Raw genomic sequence first — 24,005 nt, 5'->3', positions numbered from 1 at the left:
ACACCGGTGCCTGGGATGTAGCAGGCACAAATATAAGCTGCAACTGAATTGTTTTCTTAGAGATAAAATGGGTCCACTTTTCTTTTCTCATAATGATTCTATTAATAACAAATCTTTACGTCTTTCTTGTTATTGTGACTCTTCAATTTATTTAGAAATGTCAATTAGTGTTTTCTTGGAAACTACGATTAATGTAGACTGGAAATTCTTAAACTTCAGTGTGTGGAACAAACATCCAGAAGTCTTGCTGAAGATGTAGATTCCTAGCCCTGTCTTTCTAAATTTCACATTTTGAGAAATGGTGATTTAGATTGTTGACTTAACACTGGCCTAACTTGCCCTCTTACAGAAATATTTTGCTCAATGTCCTTCTTCCTGACTTCTGGTGTTCTGTAAGGATTCTCTCCACTTTCTCTCAAGTACCCAGTCTTTGTGTCCTTTGCCTGAATTCTCGGGGACAGTTTTGTTTGTCAGATACAGTCAGAGAATGAACTAGCCTTGAATTAAAAGCAGTGTTTCCAGCCCATGCAACATCTGACAGAATGGCTGGTTACACAGAATTCACTGGAAAAGATCATTTATAACCCTGTGTCCTCAGGGAGAAGCAAGATACACTGCATGAGAAAGCAGAGAAGCTTAAATTCCAGTGGTGCTTTTGTTACTAACTAAATACACGACTATATCCAAGTTTCTTACTCACTTTGGGTTTAGTTACTATATCTGGTGGGGGTAATTGAGAATGCCTTCTCTGAAGGCAAGATCTCAGGGCTTAGACCAGAATCTTTCTTAGGCTTTCCTTTGATTCTGAGACTTATGCTTTTCCATAAAGGGCAGTATCTCATGTGTACCCTGCCTGAACATACATTTCACCGTTACACCTTTGCCACATTTTCTTCAGGGAATATTTATGACCCATTATTTCCTAGGCACAATTCTATGTACGAAAGATTGTGAGAAGTACCAGGCATATAGATGACTCAGCGACAATTTAAACCTACTACCAATTCACATAACACTTGCTATTAATTTGCTCAGGATTTTATTTATTTGAATCTATTGGCAGTGGGGATGGGAGGGGAGTGGAATGATATACATTTGGAAGCACCCTCAGGTAATCACACTGTAGAAATAATGCTGCTAGTTAAGAGGTTTGTTGCAAAGATGTAAAGCAGCATGTACAGAATTTGTTGGACATCTGCTCTAGGTATAATTTAATATCTCCACGTATCTTTTAATAGACTAATAAAAAACCATAGTTAACTACAGTTTTCAAATAGCAAATAACATATAATTTAGAGGTGAGGAATACAGAAGAAGGTTTTTATCTATACAATGTGACTTACCTAGGTATGCAATCTTTAAACAAAATGAAGAAGAAGCATGTTTTCTGCTCTCGGTGCTATTGTAGGTTATAGGAATAAATTCATTTAGAAATTCGTTCTAAAATAATGAACTACCAAACTGATAATAGTTTGCCTTTCTTTGTTTTAGTTTCATCTGTAAGTGAATAACTGGAATGAACACATCAACCTTTGGCTAAATATAAGGCTTTCTAGCTTTTGGGCTCACATGCACCTGCTTGTGTATTCTCACCTCTTTTCTGATGATCTCTGAAGAGGAAGAAAGAGCATGAATGCCTAGGTATGCACAAGCCTGTTTATTTCTAGACCTTTCCTATACACACTCTTCAACATGGCAAATGTTTTCAAACAAATACATTGGTTAAAAAAAAATATTGTAAGGTAGTTTCATTTTTCATCTAAAAATATGTGCACACAGGCAATTTCGATGAAAATGGATTTCTGCTTGAATTATCTAGCTAATTGCCTCTATTCCCTGCTTTGCCTTGAGCACATAAAAATTATTTAGGGTAGACAGTGTTGAACCTTATAAATCAATTAATCAGTATTGATTAATTATTTCCCCTCAACTTTAGTTTGCCTTTAAACTAAGACTAGGTTTATACTCATCATAAAAAGTGAAAATTTAAACATACACAGACTGTCTACAATGTCTCTCTGGCGGTGTATCATAGGGAAATATGTTTGAATTAGGTAAAGAAAATTTATGTGAAATACTCTGAGGCTATGTTTCCTAAGGGGAATTGCTTTATCCAGTATAGGAAAACGATTTTTCACATAAATTTCTAAAGATAAACTAGAACTTTAACCTGACACCTAATAGGTAGAATTTTAGGGTTTGGGGGAATAATAATAGTTGCTAGAGCTATTCAATGGCAATGTCAGTATAAAAAGCTTAGTTTTCCACATGAGAGAAGAACTGAAGTGTAGACGAGACACTCTCTTACAGTAACACTGCAGAAACTTAGAAGCATGGATATTTTCTAGATCTCCATCTTAGTCACAATTAAGGATAAAGAAGAAAAAATATGAAAGGTTTCTTCATAATATTAAGGGGCTTTTATTGATAAAACAACTATTTCTTTCATAGTAAGTTCTTTTTCTCAGAGGCAGAAATAGAAAATTGATGCTTTAGAAGATATTTTGGGTTTCAAAGAGAAACTGCTACTTTACTGCTGAAAATATATAGTACTCTGTGAAAGCTGCCTTACAGCAAGGAGTTTCAGAAAAGACACAAGAAAGAAAACCAATGTGAGATGCTTTCATTTTAGAGTAGCCCCTGTTTCAGTGTTTCCAACAGAAACGAGAAAAAGTAATGAGAAATATTTTTTTCTCCCTCTTAAGACATACATCACTCCCGAAATTCTTAGAAAATCAACTGAGGCAAATTAGGGGTTTCAAAGCTAGTCACCTCGTAAGTTGTTAGAAAAAAAATTTGCATTTAAATTGCTCTGTGTAGCTCCCTTGAGATTTTTCCCTGGAATGCTTATGGCTTTTTTCATTAATACTTAAAAAAATACAATTTCATAACCAGTGTATTACTACATCTAGTTGTGTTAAGAAGAGAAACTTCATTTCATAAAATAGAAACATTCAAAGTGGTTTAGGTCAACCAATCACTCAGTCAGAATACTTGAATTCTTCATATTGAACACTTAATAGTGAAGTTAATCTGAACCATATCAACTCTCTATTTCTTTTACAGAAACTAAGTCATTAATAGCTCTATCAATCAGAGAGAATAAACTGTGTTCCTATATGTCCTGCCCACAGGAACAAAGATAGTCCAGAACTTCTTGGAACTTTTTCCTCAAAATAGTATATATTTATATATATCAGATTTCTTTTTAATAGGTAATTCTTAAGTCCTATTTCAATAACTTGCTTTACATATTCAGAAATGTAGATATAAGAAAAATACTAAATGTGCAAAATGTTCTTTTTATATTTACATTTTAAAAATACAATGTAATAATAGCTTTATACTTGTCAAAAAGCCATTGGGGAAAATAAGCCTTCAATGTCAGAAAATCTGGTTAAATTAGAGCTTTATGCTTGTGGAATTGTAAACAAACTTTTAAAAATGCTCAGACTTTTCTCAATTCTTCCCATCCAAGACACTCTTGAACACATCAAGTCCTGCTTTGAAGTAAACCTGAGCTGAATTAATGCTGTTCAACACTTCTGACAGGGCTTCTTGAAGGGTCTCATTTGATGCAAGGGGTTTGCAGTGTTCCCAAGCCTCTATAAGTATTGAAAACTGGCTTGTCTTTTCATCAAGGTGGTATAGGATGTTTCTGAAAAGAAATACAAAATGTATAAATGTTTCATGCACAACGCTATATTTCTATCAAACATTGGAATGACTATTTCTAAGAGTCAGTGATGTCAATAAATGTATAAATTATAAAAATATGTCACGATTTTTCAACTCCTAATGAATTAACAAATTTAGACATTGATCACCAATAGTTTCCCATATTGATGAGAAAGAGAGAAATGATCAGACATTATATGCCTCCTGATGGAAGTACACAACACTATGAAACAAAAAAAGCAGTTTTGATAGAAAAAGAAAATTGTATCTGAATCTGATGATGCTTCTAGATTTAATTGCTTATAAATACAAGAAACAGAAAAAAAAATCTTAAATTATACCACAATGTGTCATTAGCAAAATGTAGATGTGGAAAACTTTATAAGACAAATGACCCAGTTTATTCAACCAATCAATTGCAATACAATATATAATGCAGGGGGAACCTATAGACCAGGGTTTCTCAATGTTGCCCTCTTACTATTCTGGCTAGATAATTCCCTATTGTGGTGGCTGCCTTGTGTATTGTAGGATGTTTTGCAGTATCCCTGGCCTCCACACACTAGATATCAGTAGCACTCCTCCTTTAGTGTAAAAACCAAAAATGTTTCTAAATATTGACAAAATATCCATAACAGAGCAAAATTGTCCCTAAAAAAAAAAAATCAACCAATCACAAAGCATAGACCTTACTAGACTTGTATTTAAACAGTTTAAAATATGAGAAGTAGTGCAAAACTGAACACTGATTATTGGGTGATATTAGGTAATTGCAAATATTTTAGATGTGATAATGGCATCATCAATGTTTTCTAAAAGTGCCCTTATCATTTAGAAATATTAATATATACTGTAATATTTGCAAATGAAATGTTATTATGTCTGGAATTTGCTTCAAATATTTGGAGGGCAGATGAGAGAGTGGAGCTACAGACAGTATAGAGGCAACGCAGTTGACCATTAGTTAATAATTGTTGAAACTGGGTAATATAATTCATTACACTGTTCTCTCTTCTTTTATATATGTTTGACATCTAGAATACCATCTTCTCACAAGTGTGGACTGCATAATAAGATAGTGCCCTGTAACTTAGTCAAATTGCTGAGAAGGAGAAATTTGGTTTGGGAAAGTCTAAGACAGTCACCTTTATACATTCATAGATACAAATAGATGTATTTTGTTAGAAGGCTGTGAATTATTGCATCACTGTCTTATTTCCAACCCAAACTAGCTGAAATCTCATGGTCTAATAAGAGAGGCAAACAGGTAAATAACTTAAATACATTTTTCTAATTGTTATAGTAGAGATGTAAGGTCTAGTTATAACAGATGATAGATTGCTCCTGGGAAAAGTCTAAAAAAGGTCTAAATGGAGAATATTTAAACAGCATCTTGAAAGATGAGGGGAGCTACCAGTTACAAAAGTTTAGGAAAGGAAAAAAGCTAAAAGAGATGAAGACAGGACAGCATCCTATGCAGAAGGAATGGCATAAGCAAAGACACAAAATTATAGAACACCATGATATCCTTAGTGAAATCCATGTTAGCATTTTTGTAAGATCAGAGTATAGGGCCAGACTGGGCAATGATAGGAGCAGACATGGGAGAACAAGCCATAGTCATATCATACAGGGCCTGGTAAACCAAGGTAAAAAGATTAAGCTTGTTCCTATAAGCAATAGGAAACCAGCGAAAGGATGTAAGCAAGAAAGAAAGGTGATTATATTTCATTTTGGAATAGTTACGTTGGTTGTAATATAGAGCCTGGAGAACAGAAGACCACTTAGTCCAGATGAAAGGTGACAAAGACGTAAATTAAACAGTGATGATTGAGTTTGAAAAGACGGAATCAGGGCCACAGCACAAAACTTATTAATTTATACTTTTCTCTAGCACCAGCATCAACTTGATTGAGTTCTTGATCACCATTTCCTCTCAGCAATGCTTCACTGTCTCAGCCTTGTCAGCACTTTTCACCACATGCTCTGTAGGGATTAATGGGGAGTGAAATCTACCTAATCCCCCAAGCCAGAACCCTGTAAGTCATTCACTTTCCTTACATGTCCAATTGGCTTCTGATATTCATTTATCCATCTCTGTGTCTTATCTGTTGTGATATCCTGATCTCTATTTTCAAGAATATGTTATGATCTCATTGCTTTACACTTCAGAGTGAAGAACATGTTACTTCTGTATCAAGTCTAATTCAGTGCTGTGAAGCTAGGAGGTCTTTAGTCGTGGTGATTTAATTTAGTTACATTTTTATCTGGCTTAGTTCAGTGCTGGGAACTCAGTAGACCCTCAATAATGTTGGTATAAGTTATATCAGTTCAGCTTATTTTGCATTTTAAGCCCTAATTCATTGAAGAACAGTCGATTTTGTATCTTTGGAGAGAAATTTCTGTTGAAAATGAGTACATGATGAGTGGTGGTGGGAAAAGAAGATTCTTGAATAGAGAGATTATTTCAATGATTTTGTTCAAGACAGAAAAATTTAAATAGGAACTATCTCTAATAGTCCAATATCCTTTATCTTCATGCTTATGAGTAAACTTGGCATTATATTAAGAAAATAGAGCAGTGCAAGAAAGATACTCTCAAAATTCTGAATATTCTTGAATTTAGGTTTATAGTTTGTATTAAGAAAAATATATTCCCTGAATATGGGAGGGAGAAAATTACCTCCCAGGTGGAGTAGCAAGAGGGTTGTGAGCAATGCTCTGGTATAAAGCCTTGTGGAGTGTAGAAGCTCTGTAGCCCAAGGAGCACATAAAAGTGGGATAGAACTGCCTCTGGCACTGGGGACAACTCCATCTGCCTCATCACCAACACTGCTGGCTTGACCCACATTGTGGTCACCTGGCCTGGGAAATGCACAATCTATGCTCATACACACAACTGCTCCAGGCCTCTGTTACAGATGAGAAATGTGCAATCTGGGAATAAGCTATATGTTCAATAAATACAAAATTGATTCAGCATCCAGTACCAGGAAATGTTAGATTCCCCTGTATACTCCGAAAATTTTGTCTCTACTTCCAGACGCAGAACATTCTTTAAAGCAGATGTTTTCCCTTTGCTATTCTCCAAGTATTCTTAACATTAAAGAGATTTTCAGAAGCCATTCAACCATGAGAATGTAATCATGTAAGAGATTATTTATGTATGTACATATACATATGTATACATGTATTTTTATACAGAGAACTTTTGAAAATGTTTTGATGATATCTCAAAATGACTTAGTGAGAATTAGTGAAATACTTATTGAAAGTTTCCCTAAATATTAGTTTCATTTCATAAAAATAAGAAACCAAATAATTTGAGAAACTTTGACTGAACTGTAGAATTGTTCAAAATGGAGATGAAACTGCCTGGAAAATTTTTGTACATGACAGAACCTATACAAAAGTTAGTTTTTTCAGGCTAGCATAAGCTTTCCTGTCATTTAGGAAAAAGACTTGGCTTCTGGTGCCAGGATACATATCAAACATATTTACATTCATAATCTACTATTAAAACAAACATAAATATAAATGGATATATATATGTATTCATATACAAATGATGAAAAAGTCATTTAGTAATCAAGATATTTTAAAGATAAAATGGATTAAAAATATTTTAATCAGCTATATAAAAAATACTGCTTTGTAGACAACTTATACTACTTTACTAAAAGAATAAACTACTATAATAAAAAATTAATCATTTTTCATAATATTTATAGTTTTGAATTCTCTTCCTTCACTTTGAGTTTCATGTTTAATTATGAATCATTAAATGGCAAATATATTTCCAGAATTTAAGAGAGAGAACAATTGATATTTTTAAAATTGTATCAAACATTTTATTTCCATGCCTTGAGGACAAATTGTTTAGTATGCTGACAAACAAAAATATTATAATCATTGTTATCAAGAATTATTCCTTAAATGAGTTGTAACATTGCAACTAGTATATCATGGGGGGCATGTTTAAAGATTCTTAGGCTGTTATAATGACTTTTCCACATTTGCAAAACCCAACGGCATGAAGTACATTTCTACATATACATTCTGTGCTTATTAAATGTTAAATATCCATATTCAATTTAATGATAAGATGTTATTAATAAAATATGCTCATAAAAGTTACAGATTAATCCTGTGATGGCAATTCACATAAGCATGAACAGTCTCTAATATATTTTTGTAAAATGTGCCAATAACTACCATAAAATATCTAGAAGAGATATAATGTAGAAGAATAAAAATACATCCTAAAAACATGTTCAGGTCTAAAACACAAGAAATTAGAATGATTACTGTTTTAGAACTGAAAATCAGTACATACATTTCCTAAAGGCCAATGCAATGGAATGGGGTGTATGCCAACACTTGCTTCTCCTAACTAGTAAGCAACATAGTAACATGCTTTTATAATGACTGTAAACAAGCCCTATGAGCAGAAATGGATCTTTTTTTAGTTTGTGAAATTCTGCAAGTAGCTAAACACATTTTCCATATGCTACATGATTCAAGTAGTAGGCTTGTGGCAAGCTATTATGGAAGATAAACACTCATATCCATTTCTACTCAAATTGGATACAAATCAGCATAAAGCTAAGATACTGAGACTCCAGGAGAATACAAGTGACTGAGATTTTTTCATCATCATTTAAAAAAACCTTCATTTTGGGTAGCTGCTGATGTTACTTAAGTTAGATGATCTTTATTATAATAGTAGAAATATGTTTTTTCACCCAGATAAATTGTTATTACCTTAAAAACAAATCGGGGCTAACAAAAATACCTTCTTTAAATTTTCATGAGAAAGATCATTTCTCTTACTGATTTTCAGAATTAGCTCATCTTTTGCAGTTTTTTTTTGTGTACTGAAAACCACTTAGCTTCCTGCTTACATAAAATTTCTGCATTTTGAATCACTTATGAAAATATAGCATTATATTACTTTTAATACTTAAATGGAAGGCTAAAATAAAATCATGTTTTTACATTTTATCACATATGTTCTCATGTATTTCTTGGCTCTGAGAACTTTTACATATTCAATCATTAATCCTAAGTACTCCCAGAATCATCTCTTGACAGCAAAACCAGTATTATACCATTTTTAATATGCAAATGCTTCCTGTTTGTGAATATTTCAATTAGATCAATACTCTTATGGAAGCTTCTAATTCAAAAGCTCTTTGAATTCTCATGTAATGTCACCAAAATTGAATTGGTCAAATAGAGTTAAAAGATATTAACAACAAACACTATATCACAGTGCCTAAGTGTGTCTCTCCTCCATTATAGACCCATATTGTTCAGATCAGGAAAGACAGACTAGGAATTGACAAATAGCCAGTCAAAAGGCACATGTCTGGCAGAAAAAATATGTGGAAAGAAAGTGAGAATATATTTTAAGAGTTTCCATGTTAAAAGTCTGTCCTTTACAGCCACAAGGACTCATATTCCTTAGTGAATCATTACTGCTCTTCAATACACCTGCTTTAGTCCAATTTAGAAAGATTTCCCTGCAGGAAGAATAGATTGTGTTAGCATAGATCTAATTCAATAAATCACCATCTTATTTGCATACACAGAACATGTATCTTAGAATGGCATGTAGAGACATCAGACCTAATTAAAACATTATTTAATTGAAATCATTTTAGTAGTTATCATGTGTAAAATAACATTAATTCCACCCTCATGCCTATCTTCCCTCATCTGTAACAATTTGGATCTTATAAATGTAATTCATACAGTTATCCTGACCCACACACAACACAAAGAGACTACTAAAAGGAAAGCGTAATATATTATTGATGACACTAATGAAATTACAACACATATCACTCATTTTAATGAGCCTGTTTCAATGACACATCATGGTGACCAGGAAAGAATAGCACCAAACTCAGAAACCTAATTAATAACTCATGGCAGTATCAGTGAAGGAAATTAAATATCTTTACTCAACTGACAAATCTTTTCCTCTCAACTAAAGCAAAAGAAAACAGAAAAAAAAAAAAAAAACCATGAATTTTTTAAACAAAGGCAACTAAAATCTTCGTAAGTCATTTCCATGTGTTTGAATTAGAAAATTAATGATGGAAATAATGACTCTTTTTCAACTGTTTCTTCTTATATTCATAAATGGGCACAGGATACCATCCATTGTAAGCCTGAATTAACATTCATTATACCCCATGTTGAGAAACTCCTAAATGAAATCACACTAAAAAGTCATGTCTTTCAAAACTGACTGGGTATACATGCTGAATGCAGAGAGAAAAGTTCAGCTAAATTTCATACAATTGTTGCTAATTCTTTTAGGGATTATACTAACTGTACTCCATAGTTAACAGTAGATTACTGTATTTATATCAACATTAGGGGAGATTATTTTACTTGGATACTACGTCCATGAGAATGCACAAAATGCATGGCTACACTACTTATACTACACATATCCTTTGAGCTAAATTTGAATTTGTTCTATACTAGCAAAAGCAGAATGAGAATTCAGACTTTGTTGATATTGTTAAGCCATAAACTCACTCTGCAGACAACTGAGGCACAAAGCCACGTGTGGTAGATTGTTGAGGGAAATGGCTGGAATTATTTTCCTCTATGTGTGGAGACTCCTTTAAAATAAGACTTTGCAGCTCATTCCATCAAGAGGCACAGACTACTTCTCTACCTCTTGAATTTGGTTTGGGCCTTGACCAACAGAATATAGCATATTTAGAGAGCCCATGTCTCAAAATCTCCTGTATGCTGCTTTCTCTCTCCTTCCCCTCCCCACAGTTTTGGCAAGCCACCATGCTGCTTCTCTTTCTCTCTCTCTCTCTCTCTCCCCCTACACACACCCACCCTGCCTCTCCCCGCCTCTCCCCCACTCCCTCTCCCTCTCCCTCCCTCTCTGCCAAACCACCATGTTACCATAAGAACAATAAAGGGTTAGTTAGCCTGCTGGAAGAGGAAAGAACACAAAGATCTGGTCAGTAGAGGTTTTCATTTACTAGCTAGCCCCAAGACAACTTCACAGCAGAGGCACTGGTTGCAGACATAAATACAGATAACAAGACCCAGCCCAGCCGCAAACAGAAGAACCAACCAGCTAAGTAAAGCTTAAATGGCATATTGAAGAATAACAGAAAAAATGGTTATTGTTTTAAGCCATTAGATTTGAGGTGATTTTCAATGAGGCAATAGATAATTTATAAAATTTGGTAGCGTTTTTCTTCCCATGAGAATTTGTTCTTTTATATTTTATATTTTATTTTATTATTTTTTGAGACGAAGTCTCTCTATGTCATCCAGGCTGGAGTGCAGTGGCACAATCTCTGCTCACTGCAAGCTCCACCTCCCAGGTTCACACCATTCTCCTGCCTCTGCCTCTCGAGTAGCTGGGACTACAGGCACCCGCCACCATGCCCAGATAATTTTTTTTTTGTATTTTTTAGTAGAGACGGGGTTTCACCGTGTTAGCCAGGATGGTCTCAATATCCTGACCTTGTGATCTACTCACCTTGGTCTCCCAAAATGCTGGGATTACAGGCGTGAGCCATCGCGCCCATTGACAGAGTACAATATGGATTTGACAGTTCTTAAATGACTAGCTAAATTCAGGAGATATCATTAGTAAATCATGCCAAACAGTCCTCATGAGGTATGCATTACAAAGTTAGGATATCTGTACTGATTTATTAAAAGTTTAAAAATCTGTTCACAGAGTGACAGATGGAATTTTCACATAAAACAAAAGCCAAAGTCAACCATTGTTATAGACTGAATGTTTGTGTTCCTGCTCCAAATGCACACATTGAAGGCTTAGCCCCTGCAAGTGGGATGATATTAGGAAGTGGAGCCTTGGGGGTAATTAAGTTTAGATATGATCATGAGGGTAGAGCCCCCAAGATGGGATTAGTGCCTTTATATGAAGAGGAAGAGGTACCAGAGCTTCCTCTCTCTACCATGTCAGGATGCAGCAAGAAGGCAGCCACTGACAAGCCAGCTAGAGTACCTGCTCCAGAACCTGGCCAGGCTGGCACCCTGATCTTGAACTTCCCAGTCCTGAGAACCGTGAGAAATAAACGTCTGTTTTTTAAGCCACCCAGTCTATAGTATTTTGTCTTAGGCAGCCTGAGTTGACTATGAAAACCATCACAGCACAATTTTTTCAAATATGAATTATCTTGAAGAGGTATAACCCAAGAAATAGATAAAAGTGTCTGTTTTCATTTATAATTAAATATAAAATAGAGCAGAGGACTGTAGAGAGAGTAAACAACTGTGTTCTTCTGCAGTTACTGTCAAGAGTTGTCAGTCCATCTAACTATAAGTACATTGTTGTTCAAGAGAAATTTCCTGAGTAAGAAGTTACCTTTCAAGATATTCAAGTAAGACTCCCATTCCACTGTACAGTGCTTGATAGTTTAACAATAAAGAAAACCTATATTTTTGCACTGAAAAAACTTCTACTAATTCAAAAAGACTAAAATCAGATAAAGTTAACACAATCCTTAGTGCCTTTCAGAATTTGGAGAAGACAGTGATACAGTTGACTACTTTTTTTCACACTCATTTAATTGGTTTCTTGTTTTTATTTATATTTCATCGTGACCATTTTCTTTCATCTCTAACTGTATGTATGAACTCAAAACTCAATATTTAGATAACTTTTCTTTCTTTACTTATTTGGAACTCATTATCTCTCAGTATTTCAGCTTCCACTCAGTAGGTAGAACCTGTCACCCTCCAAAGACAATTTTATTTGAATACCCTGCAGGCTTTTGACAATTAATATAAAGATGCATTTCATTTCATCTAAACTCCAAATATTTGCATTGGCCTTTTTCCATTGTTCTTTAATTACCTCCATTACCTCTGGCAAACAGTAATGCTCAGGTCACAAAACAAAACAAAATAGGTAATTCAGCTTTATTTTTTTCATTTATTTTCTGATTCTAATAATGAGAAGGATGTGGACTATGTGTTTTGGAAGTTCACTCTAAAGCCAAAAGTTTGCCATTTAAGCTGCACCTATTTAAACAAAGTGAGTAATTCAGCCAGTATTGATTTTTTTTCTGCTTATTCTACTGAACACCCTTTATTAAATATCTAATATGAGTAAGTCACTGTGTTAGTTGCTTAGGGATAGAAACTAGAAGTTTACAGTCTAGGTTGGAAGCCAAACATGTGATGAATAAATCAAAATATTATTTTGAACTTATTGTTTGTATAATACTTTTAATAAATACTATATGGTATGAGGTTATTTAATTTTATGTTATATAAAATTTTTCACTTTATTCTATATTTATGTTAGACTGTTAGAAAATGCTGCTTTGGGCCGGGTGCAGTGGCTCACGCCTGTAATCCCAGCACTTTAGGAGGTCAAGGTCAGCAGGTCACGAGGTCAGGAGATTGAGACCATTCTGGCTAACACGGTGTAAACCCATCTCTACTAAATATACAAAAAAAAAATTAGCTGGGCACGGTGGCAGGTGCCTGTGGTCCCAGCTACTCGGGAGGCTGAGGCAGGAGAATGGCGTGAACACGGGTGGCCGAGTTTGCAGTGAGCCGAGAGATCATGCCCACTACACTCCAGCCTGGGCGACAGAGAGAGACTCCGTCTCAAAAAAAAAAAAAAAAAAAGAAAATGCTGTTTTGTTATACATTTTTTTTTGTATCTTGCCTCTCTATGTCATATATTTTTCATTGTCATGTAGTACAAAGTCTACAAATACTCTATGCAGTGCTCACTGTGTGCTTTATTGTTTAGGAGAAAAGCCCCAGAGGTAGTTCCTCATGGTATGAATTTAACTTGGGTTATCTGATCTCAATTGTCATAATGTTGATTCAAGTAACACAGTCCTAAGTAACCAAAACGTAATTCTTTAACCAAACAGATTATTTCAGAAATAAGTATGTGACCAAATGTTGGCAAGTACATTTGAGAGGAAGTTTCCTGCAGTATTCTAAAGGCAGTAGTTCCTTGGATTTCTGAAAGAACCAGCAAAAGCTAATCCACGTTTTCCTTTTGAAAAGTATGGGTTATGGATATGAAATCTATAAATGCCACATCTTCTTTTAACCCACCAGGAGGAAATCAGTCTTAAGATGAGCTTATACTACGGAAGGGAGAGCTGAGAGACTGAAAGAAACTTATTCCTTGATGACGTGATTGCAACACTGCATCGATCCAACCTAACATCTGCACTTCTTCTTGATTTTCAATTACGTGAGTTAAGCCAATGTGAGTATGGCTTTGTGTTCTTTTCAATCAAATATATCCAGATATACTATACTTACTGATTACTTACTATAGTTATGAAAAACACATAGACATTTTCTTTTATAATTATAGATATAGTTTTCTTTGACCTAAAGAATTTAGATAATTCATTTAGTTGACATCTGAAAATGATTGCCTTGGGGTCAAAAATGCATGGTTTCTCTTGAATAGCAAGTATTCAAGGTGATTTGAACACTTGAAAATCAACAGAACATTGTAATGTTTGCTTAATTTTAGCTAGAATGAAAAGTAAGTACGAAGTGCAGCAATTGACCTACTGAAGCTATGAATGTTGATCACAAAGCTTGAGGTATTTAATGAAAGAATGATTTAATGTTAATTACAAAAACTAGAAACATCACACTTCATATTTTTAAGAATCGTGATAGAAGTTAACACAATAAATATTAACTTTCAAAATATGACAAAAATTAACGCTTTAAAGGAGCACTTTGGTACTTTTTCTTAGCTGAGTAAATCTCCTCACAGTTTATTGGTGTGTCACTATTTGTAACAACTTTTGCTGGCACAAGGAAATGAAAATGTTGTGGTTTTAATTTGTAAACAAATGGACACAAAAACAACATATTATACAATTCTTTAAAAAGTAAAATCATCGGCCGGGCACGGTGGCTCACGCTTGTAATCCCAGCACTTTGGGAGGCCGAGGGGGGCGGATCACGAGGTCAGGAGATCGAGATCACAGTGAAACCCCGTCTCTACTAAAAATACAAAAAAAAAATTAGCCGGGCGTCGTGGCGGGCGCCTGTAGTCCCAGCTACTCGGAGAGGCTGAGGCAGGAGAATGGCGTGAACCCGGGAGGCGGAGCTTGCAGTGAGCCGAGATTGCGCCACTGCACTCCAGCCTGGGCGACAGAGCGAGACTCCGTCTAAAAAAAAAAAAAGTAAAATCATCTCATTTCTAAGTACCATTTTTTTTAAATGCAAGTACTAGACAGGCATTTTTAGTGATTATGTTAAAGTGAATTTTGAAAAGAACATCCAAGTTGTGAGTAAACAGTAGAAATATCAGGGTTTTTTTGCTTTGGGAACTCTAAAAGTAAATTCATCCACACTGTCAGCTGTGAGTATTAGAGGGTTGAAGTGGGTCCTCAGGTATGCAGCACAAAATAGGTGTGCATGTGGTTATACCCGTCAGAGATTAATCATGTCCAATTTAAGAAAAAAATAAATTTATTGAAAAATACTGTATATATATTTTATATAATATAAACTACATGTAATAGTTTACAGAAATGATAGAAGACATTGAGAACCAGGCAGTAACCAAAGGAAACTAGGTATAAGAATATTTCCAAGATCCCATGATAGAAATAGTCAGTTTAGAACATCAATGTTTGAGATACCCCCACTGCCACCATTGCATTAGGAACACTCCTCTGTCATGACAGTCTTGCTGCCTCTACTTCTGCTCTGCCACTGACAGAGTCTGTCCACAACAAAAGTGAATAATGTTGAACTGTCCCAATGTCTTCATTTCTCTTTGTTCAGATGTAAAGTCCTGGGAGGGGTCATCCAATTGGCTAAGCTTAGGGCACGTGCCTTTACCCTAGCTCAAATACAAATGTCTGGACCCTGATTCACCTTCTGTGGGGAGACATATGCCCTGCTTCCAGCTAAGCTCACAGGGGACTCACCCCATATAGAAAACAGGGTTTGATATCAGGCACTCAAAAATAAATTTTAAAAGAGCAATATCCACTACACTGGTAATAGAAAACTGTATTTCCACAGGATTCTTTTAGAATTATCCTCTAGTTTGCTGCCCTGCTATATAGCACATTTTTCTCCTCATATTAAATATTAAATATTAGCAAGTATTCTATAATGTTCTAGGGATCATTACCAAATTTAATGTGCATGAGAATAACCTGTGAAATTTTAAAGGTTCTTTTTTTGTCACAATTTAATCATAATTTATTATTATTAAAAAATGTTTCCAACTTTAATTTTTGATTCAGGAGGTACATGTGCAGGTTTGTTACCTGAGTATATTGTGCAATGCTGAGGTTTGGAGCATGTAGGATCCCGTTACCCCGGTACTGAGCATAGTACTCAACAGTGAGTTTTTCAACACTTGCCCCTTGCCTTCCTTCCCATCTAGTAGTCCCCAGTATCTATCGTTTCCAACTTTATGTCCATAAGTACTTGATGTTTAGCTCCCACTTATAAATGAGAATTAACCATATTTTAAAGTTTACAATCCACGGCTTCCGGTACAGTCACAAGGTTATACAACCATCACCATTACCTAATTTCAGAATGTTTGCATCACCCCAAAAAGAAAGCCTGTAATCATTAAACAGTTATTCCTCATTTCCCCATCCCCTCAACCCCTAGTAACAACTAATCTGCTTTCTGTATCTACAAATTTGCCTATTCTGGACAACTCATATAAATGGACTCATATACTCTGTGACCTTTTGTCTCTGGCTTCTTTTCATTTAACATGACATTTTCAGCATCCACTGTTTTTTATTATTATTATACTTCAAGTTTTAGGGTACATATGCACAATATGCAGGTTTGTTACATATGTATACATGTGCCATGTTGGTGTGCTGCACCCATTAACTCGTCATTTAGCATTAGGTGTATCTCCTAATGCTATCCCTCCCCCCTCCCCTCACCCCACAACAGTCCCCGGAGGGTGATGTTCCCCTTCCTGTGTCCATATGTTCTCATTGTTCAATTCCCACCTATGAGTGAGAACATGCGGTGTTTGATTTTTTGTCCTTGTGATAGTTTACTGAGAATGATGATTTCCGGTTTCATCCATGTCCCTACAAAGGACATGAATTCATCATTTTTTATGGCTGCATAGTATTCTATGGTGTATATGTGCCACATTTTCTTAATCCAGTCTATCGTTGCTGGATATTGGGTTGGTTCCAAGTCTTTGCTATTGTGAATAGTGCCACAATAAACATACGTGTGCATGCGTCTTTATAGCAGCATGATTTATAGTCCTTTGGGTATATACCCAGTAATAGGATGGCTGGGTCAAATGGTATTTCTAGTTCTAGATCCCTGAGGAATCGCCACACTGACTTCCACAATGGTTGAAATAGTTTACAGTCCCACCAACAGTGTAAAAGTGTTCCTGTTTCTCCACATCCTCTCCAGCACCTGTTGTTTCCTGACTTTTTAATGATGGCCATTCTAACTGGTGTGAGATGGGATCTCATTGTGGTTTTGATTTGCATTTCTCTGATGGCCAGTGATGATGAGCATTTTTTCATGTGTTTTTTGGCTGCATAAATGTCTTCTTTTGAGAAGTGTCTGTTCATATCCTTTGCCCACTTTTTGATGGGGTTGTTTTTTTCTTGTAAATTTGTTTGAGTTCATTGTAGATTCTGGATATTAGCCCTTTGTCAGATAAGTAGGTTGTGAAAATTTTCTCCCATTTCTAGGTTGCCTGTTTACTGTGATGGTAGTTTCTTTTGCTGTGCAGAAGCACTTTCATTTAATGAGATCCCATTTGTCAATTTTGGCTTTTGTTGCCATTGCTTTTGGTGTTTTAGACATGAAGTCCTGGCCCATGACTATGTTGTGAATGGTATTGTCTAGGTTTTCTTCTAGGGTTTTTATGGTTTTAGGTCTAACATGTAAGTCTTTAATCCATCTTGAATTAATTTTTGTATAAGGTGTAAGGAAGAGATCCAGTTTCAGCTTTCTACATATGGCTAGCCAGTTTTCCCAGCACCATTTATTAAATAAGGAATCCTTTCCCCATTGCTTGTTTTTGTCAGGTTTGTCAAAGATCAGATAGTTGTAGATATGCGGCATCATTTATGAGGGCTCTGTTGTGTTCCATTGATCTATATCTCTGTTGTGGTACCAGTACCATGCTGTTTTGGTTACTGTAGCCTTGTAGTATAGTTTGAAGTCAGGTAGCGTGATGCCTCCAGCTTTGTTCTTTTGACTTAGGATTGACTTGGTGATGCGGACTCTTTTTTGGTTCCATATGAACTTTAAAGTAGTTTTTTCTAATTCTGTGAAGAAAGTCATTGGTAGCTTGATGGGGGTGGCATTGAATCTATAAATTACCTTGGGTAGTATGGCCATTTTCATGATATTGATTCTTCCAACCCATGAGCATGGAATGTTCTTCCATTTGTTTGTATCCTCTTTTATTTCACTGAGCAGTGGTTTGTAGTTCTCCTCGAAGAGGTCCTTCACATCCCTTGTAAGTTGGATTCCTAGGTATTTGGTTCTCTTTGAAGCAATTGTGAATGGGAGTTCACTCATGATTTGGCTCTCTGTTTGTTATTGGTGTATCAGAATGCTTGTGATTTTTGTACATTGATTTTGTATCCTGAAACTTTGCTGAAGTTGCTTATCAGCTTAAGGAGATTTTGGGCTGAGACAATGGTGTTTTCTAGATATACAACCATGTCATCTGCAAACAGGGACAATTTGACTTCCTCTTTTCCTAATTAAATACCCTTCATTTCCTTCTCCTGTCTAATTGCCCTGGCCAGAACTTCTAACACTATGTTGAATAGGAGTGGTGAAAGAGGCCATCCCTGTCTTTGCCAGTATGCAAAGGGAATGCTTCCAGTTTTTGCCTATACAGTATGATATTGGCTGTGGGTTTGTCATAGATAGCTCTTATTATTTTGAGATACATCCCATCAATATCTAATTTATTGAGAGTTTTTAGCATGAAGGGTTGTTGAATTTTTTCAAAGGCCTTTTCTGCATCTGTTGAGATAATCCTGTGTTTTTTGTCTTTTGTTCTGTTTATATGCTGGATTAAATTTATTGATTTGCATATGTTGAACCAGCCTTGCATCCCAGGGATGAAGCCCAATTGATCATGGTGGATAAGCTTTTTGATGTGCTGCTGGATTCGGTTTGCCAGTATTTTATTGAGGATTTTTGCATCAATGTTCATCAAGGATATTGGTCTAAAATTCTCTTTTTTGGTTGTGTCTCTGCAAGGCTTTGGTATCAGGAGGATGCTGGCCTCATAAAACGAGTTAGGGAGGATTCCCTCTTTTTCTATTGATTGGAATAGTTTCAGAAAGAATGGTACCAGTTCCTCCTTGTACCTCTGGTAGAATTCGGCTGTGAATCCATCTGGTCCTGGACTCTTTTTGGTTGGTAAGCTATTAATTATTGCCACAATTTCAGAGCCTGTTATTGGTCTATTCAGAGATTCAACTTCTTCCTGGTTTAGTCTTGAGAGGGTGTATGGGTCGAGGAATTTATCTATTTCTTCTAGATTTTCTAGTTTATTTGCATAGAGGTGTTTGTAGTATTCTCTGATGGTAGTTTGTATTTCTGTGGGATCGGTGGTGATATCCCCTTTATCATTTTTTATTGTGTCTATTTGATTCTTCTCTCTTTTCTTCTTTATTAGTCTTGCTAGCAGTCTATCAATTTTGTTGATCTTTTCAAAAAACCAGCTCCTGGATTCATTGATTTTTTGAAGGGTTTTTTGTGTCTCTATTTCCTTCAGTTCTGCTCTGATTTTAGTTCTTTCTTGCCTTCTGCTAGCTTTTGAATGTGTTTGCTCTTGCTTTTCTATTTCTTTTAATTGTGATGTTAGGGTGCCAATTTTGGATCTTTCCTGCTTTCTCTTGTGGGCATTTAGTGCTATAAATTTCCCTCTACACACTGCTTTGAATATGTCCCAGAGATTCTGGTATGTTGTGTCTTTGTTCTCGTTGGTTTCAAAGAACATCTTTATTTCTGCCTTCATTTTGTTATGTACCCAGGAGTCATTCAGGAGCAGGTTGTTCAGTTTCCATATAGTTGAGTGGTTTTCAGTGAGTTTCTTAATCCTGAGTTCTAGTTTGATTGCACTGTGGTCTGAGAGACAGTTTGTTATAATTTCTGTTCTTTTACATTTGCTGAGAAGAGCTTTACTTCCAACTATGTGATCAATTTTGGAATAGGTGTGGTGTGGTTCTGAAAAAAATGTATATTCTGTTGATTTGGGGTGGAGAGTTCTGTAGATGTCTATTAGGTCTGCTTGGTGCAGAGCTGAGTTCAATTCCTGGGTATCCTTGTTAACTTTCTGTCTTGTTGATCTGTCTAATGTTGACAGTGGGGTGTTAAAGTCCCCCATTATTATTGTGTGGGAGTCTAAGTCTCTTTGTAGATCACTGAGGACTTGCTTTTTGAATCTGGGTGCTTCTGTATTGGGTGCATATATATTTAGGATAGTTAGCTCTTCTTGTTGAATTGATCCCTTTACCATTATGTAATGGCCTTCTTTGTCTCTTTTGATCTTTGTTGGTTTAAAGTCTGTTTTATCAGAGACTAGGATTGCAACCCCTGCCATTTTTTGTTTTCCGTTTGCTTGGTAGATCTTCCTCCATCCCTTTATTATGAGTCTGTGTGTGTCTGTGCACATGAGATGGGTTTCCTGAATACAGCACACTGATAGGTCTTGACTCTTTATCCAGTTTGCCAGCCTGTGTCTTTTAATTGGATCATTTAGCCCATTTACATTTAAAGTTAATATTGTTATGTGTGAATTTGATCCTGTCATTATGATGTTAGCTGGTTATTTTGCTCATTAGTTAATGCAGTTTCTTCCTAGCCTTGATGGTCTTTACAATTTGGCATGTTTTTGCAGTGGCTGGTACCAGTTGTTCCTTTCCATGTTTAGTGCTTCCTTCAGGAGCTCTTTTAGGGCAGGCCTGCTGGTGACAAAATCCTCAGCATTTGCTTGTCTGTAAAGTATTTTATTTCTCCTTCACTCATGAAGCTTAGTTTGGCTGGATATGAAATTCTGGGTTGAAAATTCTTTTCTTTAAGAATGTTGAATATCAGCCCCCACTCTCTTCTGGCTTGTAGAGTTTCTGCTGAGAGATCAGCTGTTAGTCTGATGGGCTTCCCTTTGTGGGTAACCCGACCTTTCTCTCTGGCTGCCCTTAACATTTTTTCCTTCATTTGAACTTTGGTGAATATGACAATTATGTGTCTTGGAGTTGCTCTTCTTGAGGAGTATCTTTGTGGTATTCTCTGTATTTCCTGAATCTGAATGCTGGCCTGCCTTGCTAGATTGGGGAAGTTCTCCTGGATAATATCTTGCAGAGTGTTTTCCAACTTGGTTCCATTCTCCCCGTCATTTTCAGGTACACCAATCAGATGTAGGTTTGGTCTTTTCACATAGTCCCATATTTTGTGGAGGCTTTGTTCATTTCTTTTTATTCTTTTTTCTCTAAACTTCCCTTCTTGCTTCATTTCATTCATTTCATCTTCCATCACTGATACCCTTTCTTCCAGTTGTTCGCATCAGCTCCTGAGGCTTCTGCATTCTTCACATAGTTCTCGAAACTTGGCTTTCAGCTCCATCAGCTCCTTTAAGTACTTCTCTGCATTGGTTATTCTAGTTATCCATTCATCTAATTTTTTTTCAAAGTTTTTAACTTCTTTGCCATTGGTTTGAATTTCCTCCTGTAGCTTGGAGTAGTTTGATCGTCTGAAGCCTTCTTCTGTCAACTCATCAAAGTCATTCTCCATCCAGCTTTGTTCCGTTGCTGGTGAGGAACTGCGTTCCTTTGGAGGAGGAGAGGTGCTCTGCTTTTTAGAGTTTCCAGTTTTTCTGCTCTGTTTTTTCCCTAGCTTTGTGGTTTTATCTACTTTTGGTCTTTCTTTGATGATGGTGATGTACCGATGGGTTTTTGGTGTGTGTGTCCTTTATGTTTGTTAGTTTTCCTTCTAACAGACAGGACCCTCAGCTGCAGGTCTGTTGGAGTTTGCTAGAGGTCCACTCCAGACCCTGTTTGCCTGGGTATCAGCAGCAGTGGCTTCAGAACAGCGGATTTTCATGAACCGCAAATGCTGCTGCCTGATTGTTCCTCTGGAAGTTTTGTGTCAGAGGAGTACCCAGCTGTGTATGGTGTCAGTCTGCCCCTACTGGGGGGTGCCTCCTAGTTAGGCTACTTGGGGGTCAGGGACCCACTTGAGGAGGCAGTCTGCCCGTTCTCAGATCTCCAGCTGCATGCTGGGAGAACCACTACTCTCTTCAAAGCTGTCAGACAGGGACATTTAAGTCTGCAGAGATTCCTGCTGTCTTTTTGTTTGTCTGTGCCCTGCCCCCAGAGGTGGAGCCTACAGAGCCAGGCAGGCCTCCTTGAGCTGTGGTGGGCTCCACCCAGTTCGAGCTTCCTGGCTGCTTTGTTTACCTAGGCAAGCCTGGGCAATGGCAGGCGCGCCTCCCTCAGCCTTGCTGCCGCCTTGCAGTTTGATCTCAGACTGCTGTGCTAGCAATCAGCAAAACTCCATGGGTGCAGGACCCTCCGAGCCAGGTGTGGGATATAATCTCCTGGTGTGCCGTTTTTTAAGCCCATTGGAAAATCACAGTATTAGGGTGGGAGTGACCCGATTTTCCAGGTGCTGTCTGTTACCCCTTTCTTTGACTAGGAAAGGGAACTCCCTGACTCCTTGCGCTTCCCAAGTGAGGCAGTGCCCCGCCCTGCTTCTGCTCATGCATGGTGCGCTGCACCCACTGTCCTGCACCCAGTGTCTGGCACTCCCTAGTGAGATGAACCCGGTACCTCAGATGGAAATGCAGAAATCACCCATCTTCTGCGTCGCTCATGCTGGGAGCTATAGACTGGAGCTGTTCCTATTTGGCCATCTTGGCTCTACCCCCTTAAAGGTTCTTAAGAGATTCAGATGCAGTGGATCTGTGATGCTTTATTTTTTTTTTTCCTTCTGTATTTTTTCCCTGCTCCCTAACATAAACCTAATGGATGACACCCACATAAACTCCACAATTCCTCCAGTGAGTTTTACATATACAAAGACATCTTGTTTTGTTCCCAAATCAGTTTCTTCTGGTGATGTGTGTAATTATATATGAAATTACATGATTTAATTAGCATTATGTAAATAATGATAGTTTAAGTGTGAAGGAATGAGTTATGTTTTTGAAAATGAACCTGAATGTTTTGGACAGCCTTACACAGATTAATTGATGAAATTTGAAACTGTTGTTCAATTATATGTGGAGACATAACTGAAAAGATTATTAATAAGGGGAGGAAAGGAGTATAGTGACAAGGTAGAAAAAATCTGCATTGCAAGTGCCTATTTCTTGCTCCAAGGTGAGGAAACTGAAACTAGGAATCTTAGATGTTGCATCACATGTGTTGTTTAAACAAGAAAGTAAATCTAGAATTCCAATCCCCAGAACAATACTCAAAGTTCTTTGTCTTATACAAAAAGATTGATAATGAGTGTTTCAGTTAAAATAAAATGCTTCTTCAAGCATCTAAACATCTACGGGCTCTGCTTGTGCCACATAAAAGGATGTTTATTCTTCAGGCAGTATTTAGTCAAAGTCCTAAATCAGGCAAAGAGGTATCATCTTGAGTTCCAACTCTCATGAACTGGTGGTAGTGACTTGAAGTACTAGATGAGCAATGGATCTGGGGCTGTTTGGGGCCCCAAAAGAAAGAGGTCTGTCATTACTCAGACTCCTGTTCACAGACCCTGCATCACTGAAGATCATCTAGCCAATTTTATTGATAGTAATGCATAGGTTTGTTGAAGTAATCAATGCATGTATAAACCAAGTTATCAAAATGAAGAGAAAAAGGTAATAATTACTTGGTGTTGGTAATTAAGTTAGCCACTCCTAGTAAGTATTTTGAAATTTTGTATTCTAAGTCCCCTGCTTTTCCTGTTTCTGAAATCTGAGATAACTAAATAATTAATTGTTACATTTCCTTTTCTAGATGCTCTAGACTCTGTGGTCACTGTGTGTTTAAACAATTGCCCAATCCATTATTAATGTATTAAATTACACTTAAGGAAAACAAAATACATTTATATTTTTTATTGATAACTGAGTTTCATGGATGTTTAGCTCTTTTTGTAAGATGTGTCTCACTATCTGAAATACATACTAGTTTTTAAAGTAATTGACTTTATTCAGTGGGCTCAGTTCTATTAATCTATATCCGCCTTTTTTCTTGGAACCTAATAAATATTTAACATATGCAGAAAATAATACATGCAGTTCTTAACCGTACCCTTTGGAA

At 36.5% G+C, this 24,005-nt stretch overlaps 1 protein-coding gene across 1 annotated transcript in view; it reads right to left on the bottom strand.

The window, feature by feature from the left end:
* Window positions 1-1,029: 1,029 nt before the first annotated feature.
* NAALADL2 (N-acetylated alpha-linked acidic dipeptidase like 2) overlaps window positions 1,030-24,005 on the bottom strand; it is a 955,512-nt gene continuing 932,536 nt past the window's right edge. Inside the window, exon 14 of the mRNA XM_063621698.1 lies at window positions 1,030-3,658. Within this exon, the coding sequence (XP_063477768.1) occupies window positions 3,460-3,658 (199 nt within the window). The 3' untranslated portion in view covers window positions 1,030-3,459. The remainder of the gene's footprint in view (window positions 3,659-24,005) is intronic.

The sequence above is a fragment of the Symphalangus syndactylus genome, chromosome 17 (assembly GCF_028878055.3).
Source record: "Symphalangus syndactylus isolate Jambi chromosome 17, NHGRI_mSymSyn1-v2.1_pri, whole genome shotgun sequence".
In the NCBI taxonomy this organism is placed as follows: Eukaryota; Metazoa; Chordata; class Mammalia; order Primates; family Hylobatidae; genus Symphalangus; species Symphalangus syndactylus.
The sequence above is the reverse complement of the archived record's forward strand: the minus strand, read 5'-3'. Positions and strand labels throughout refer to the sequence as shown.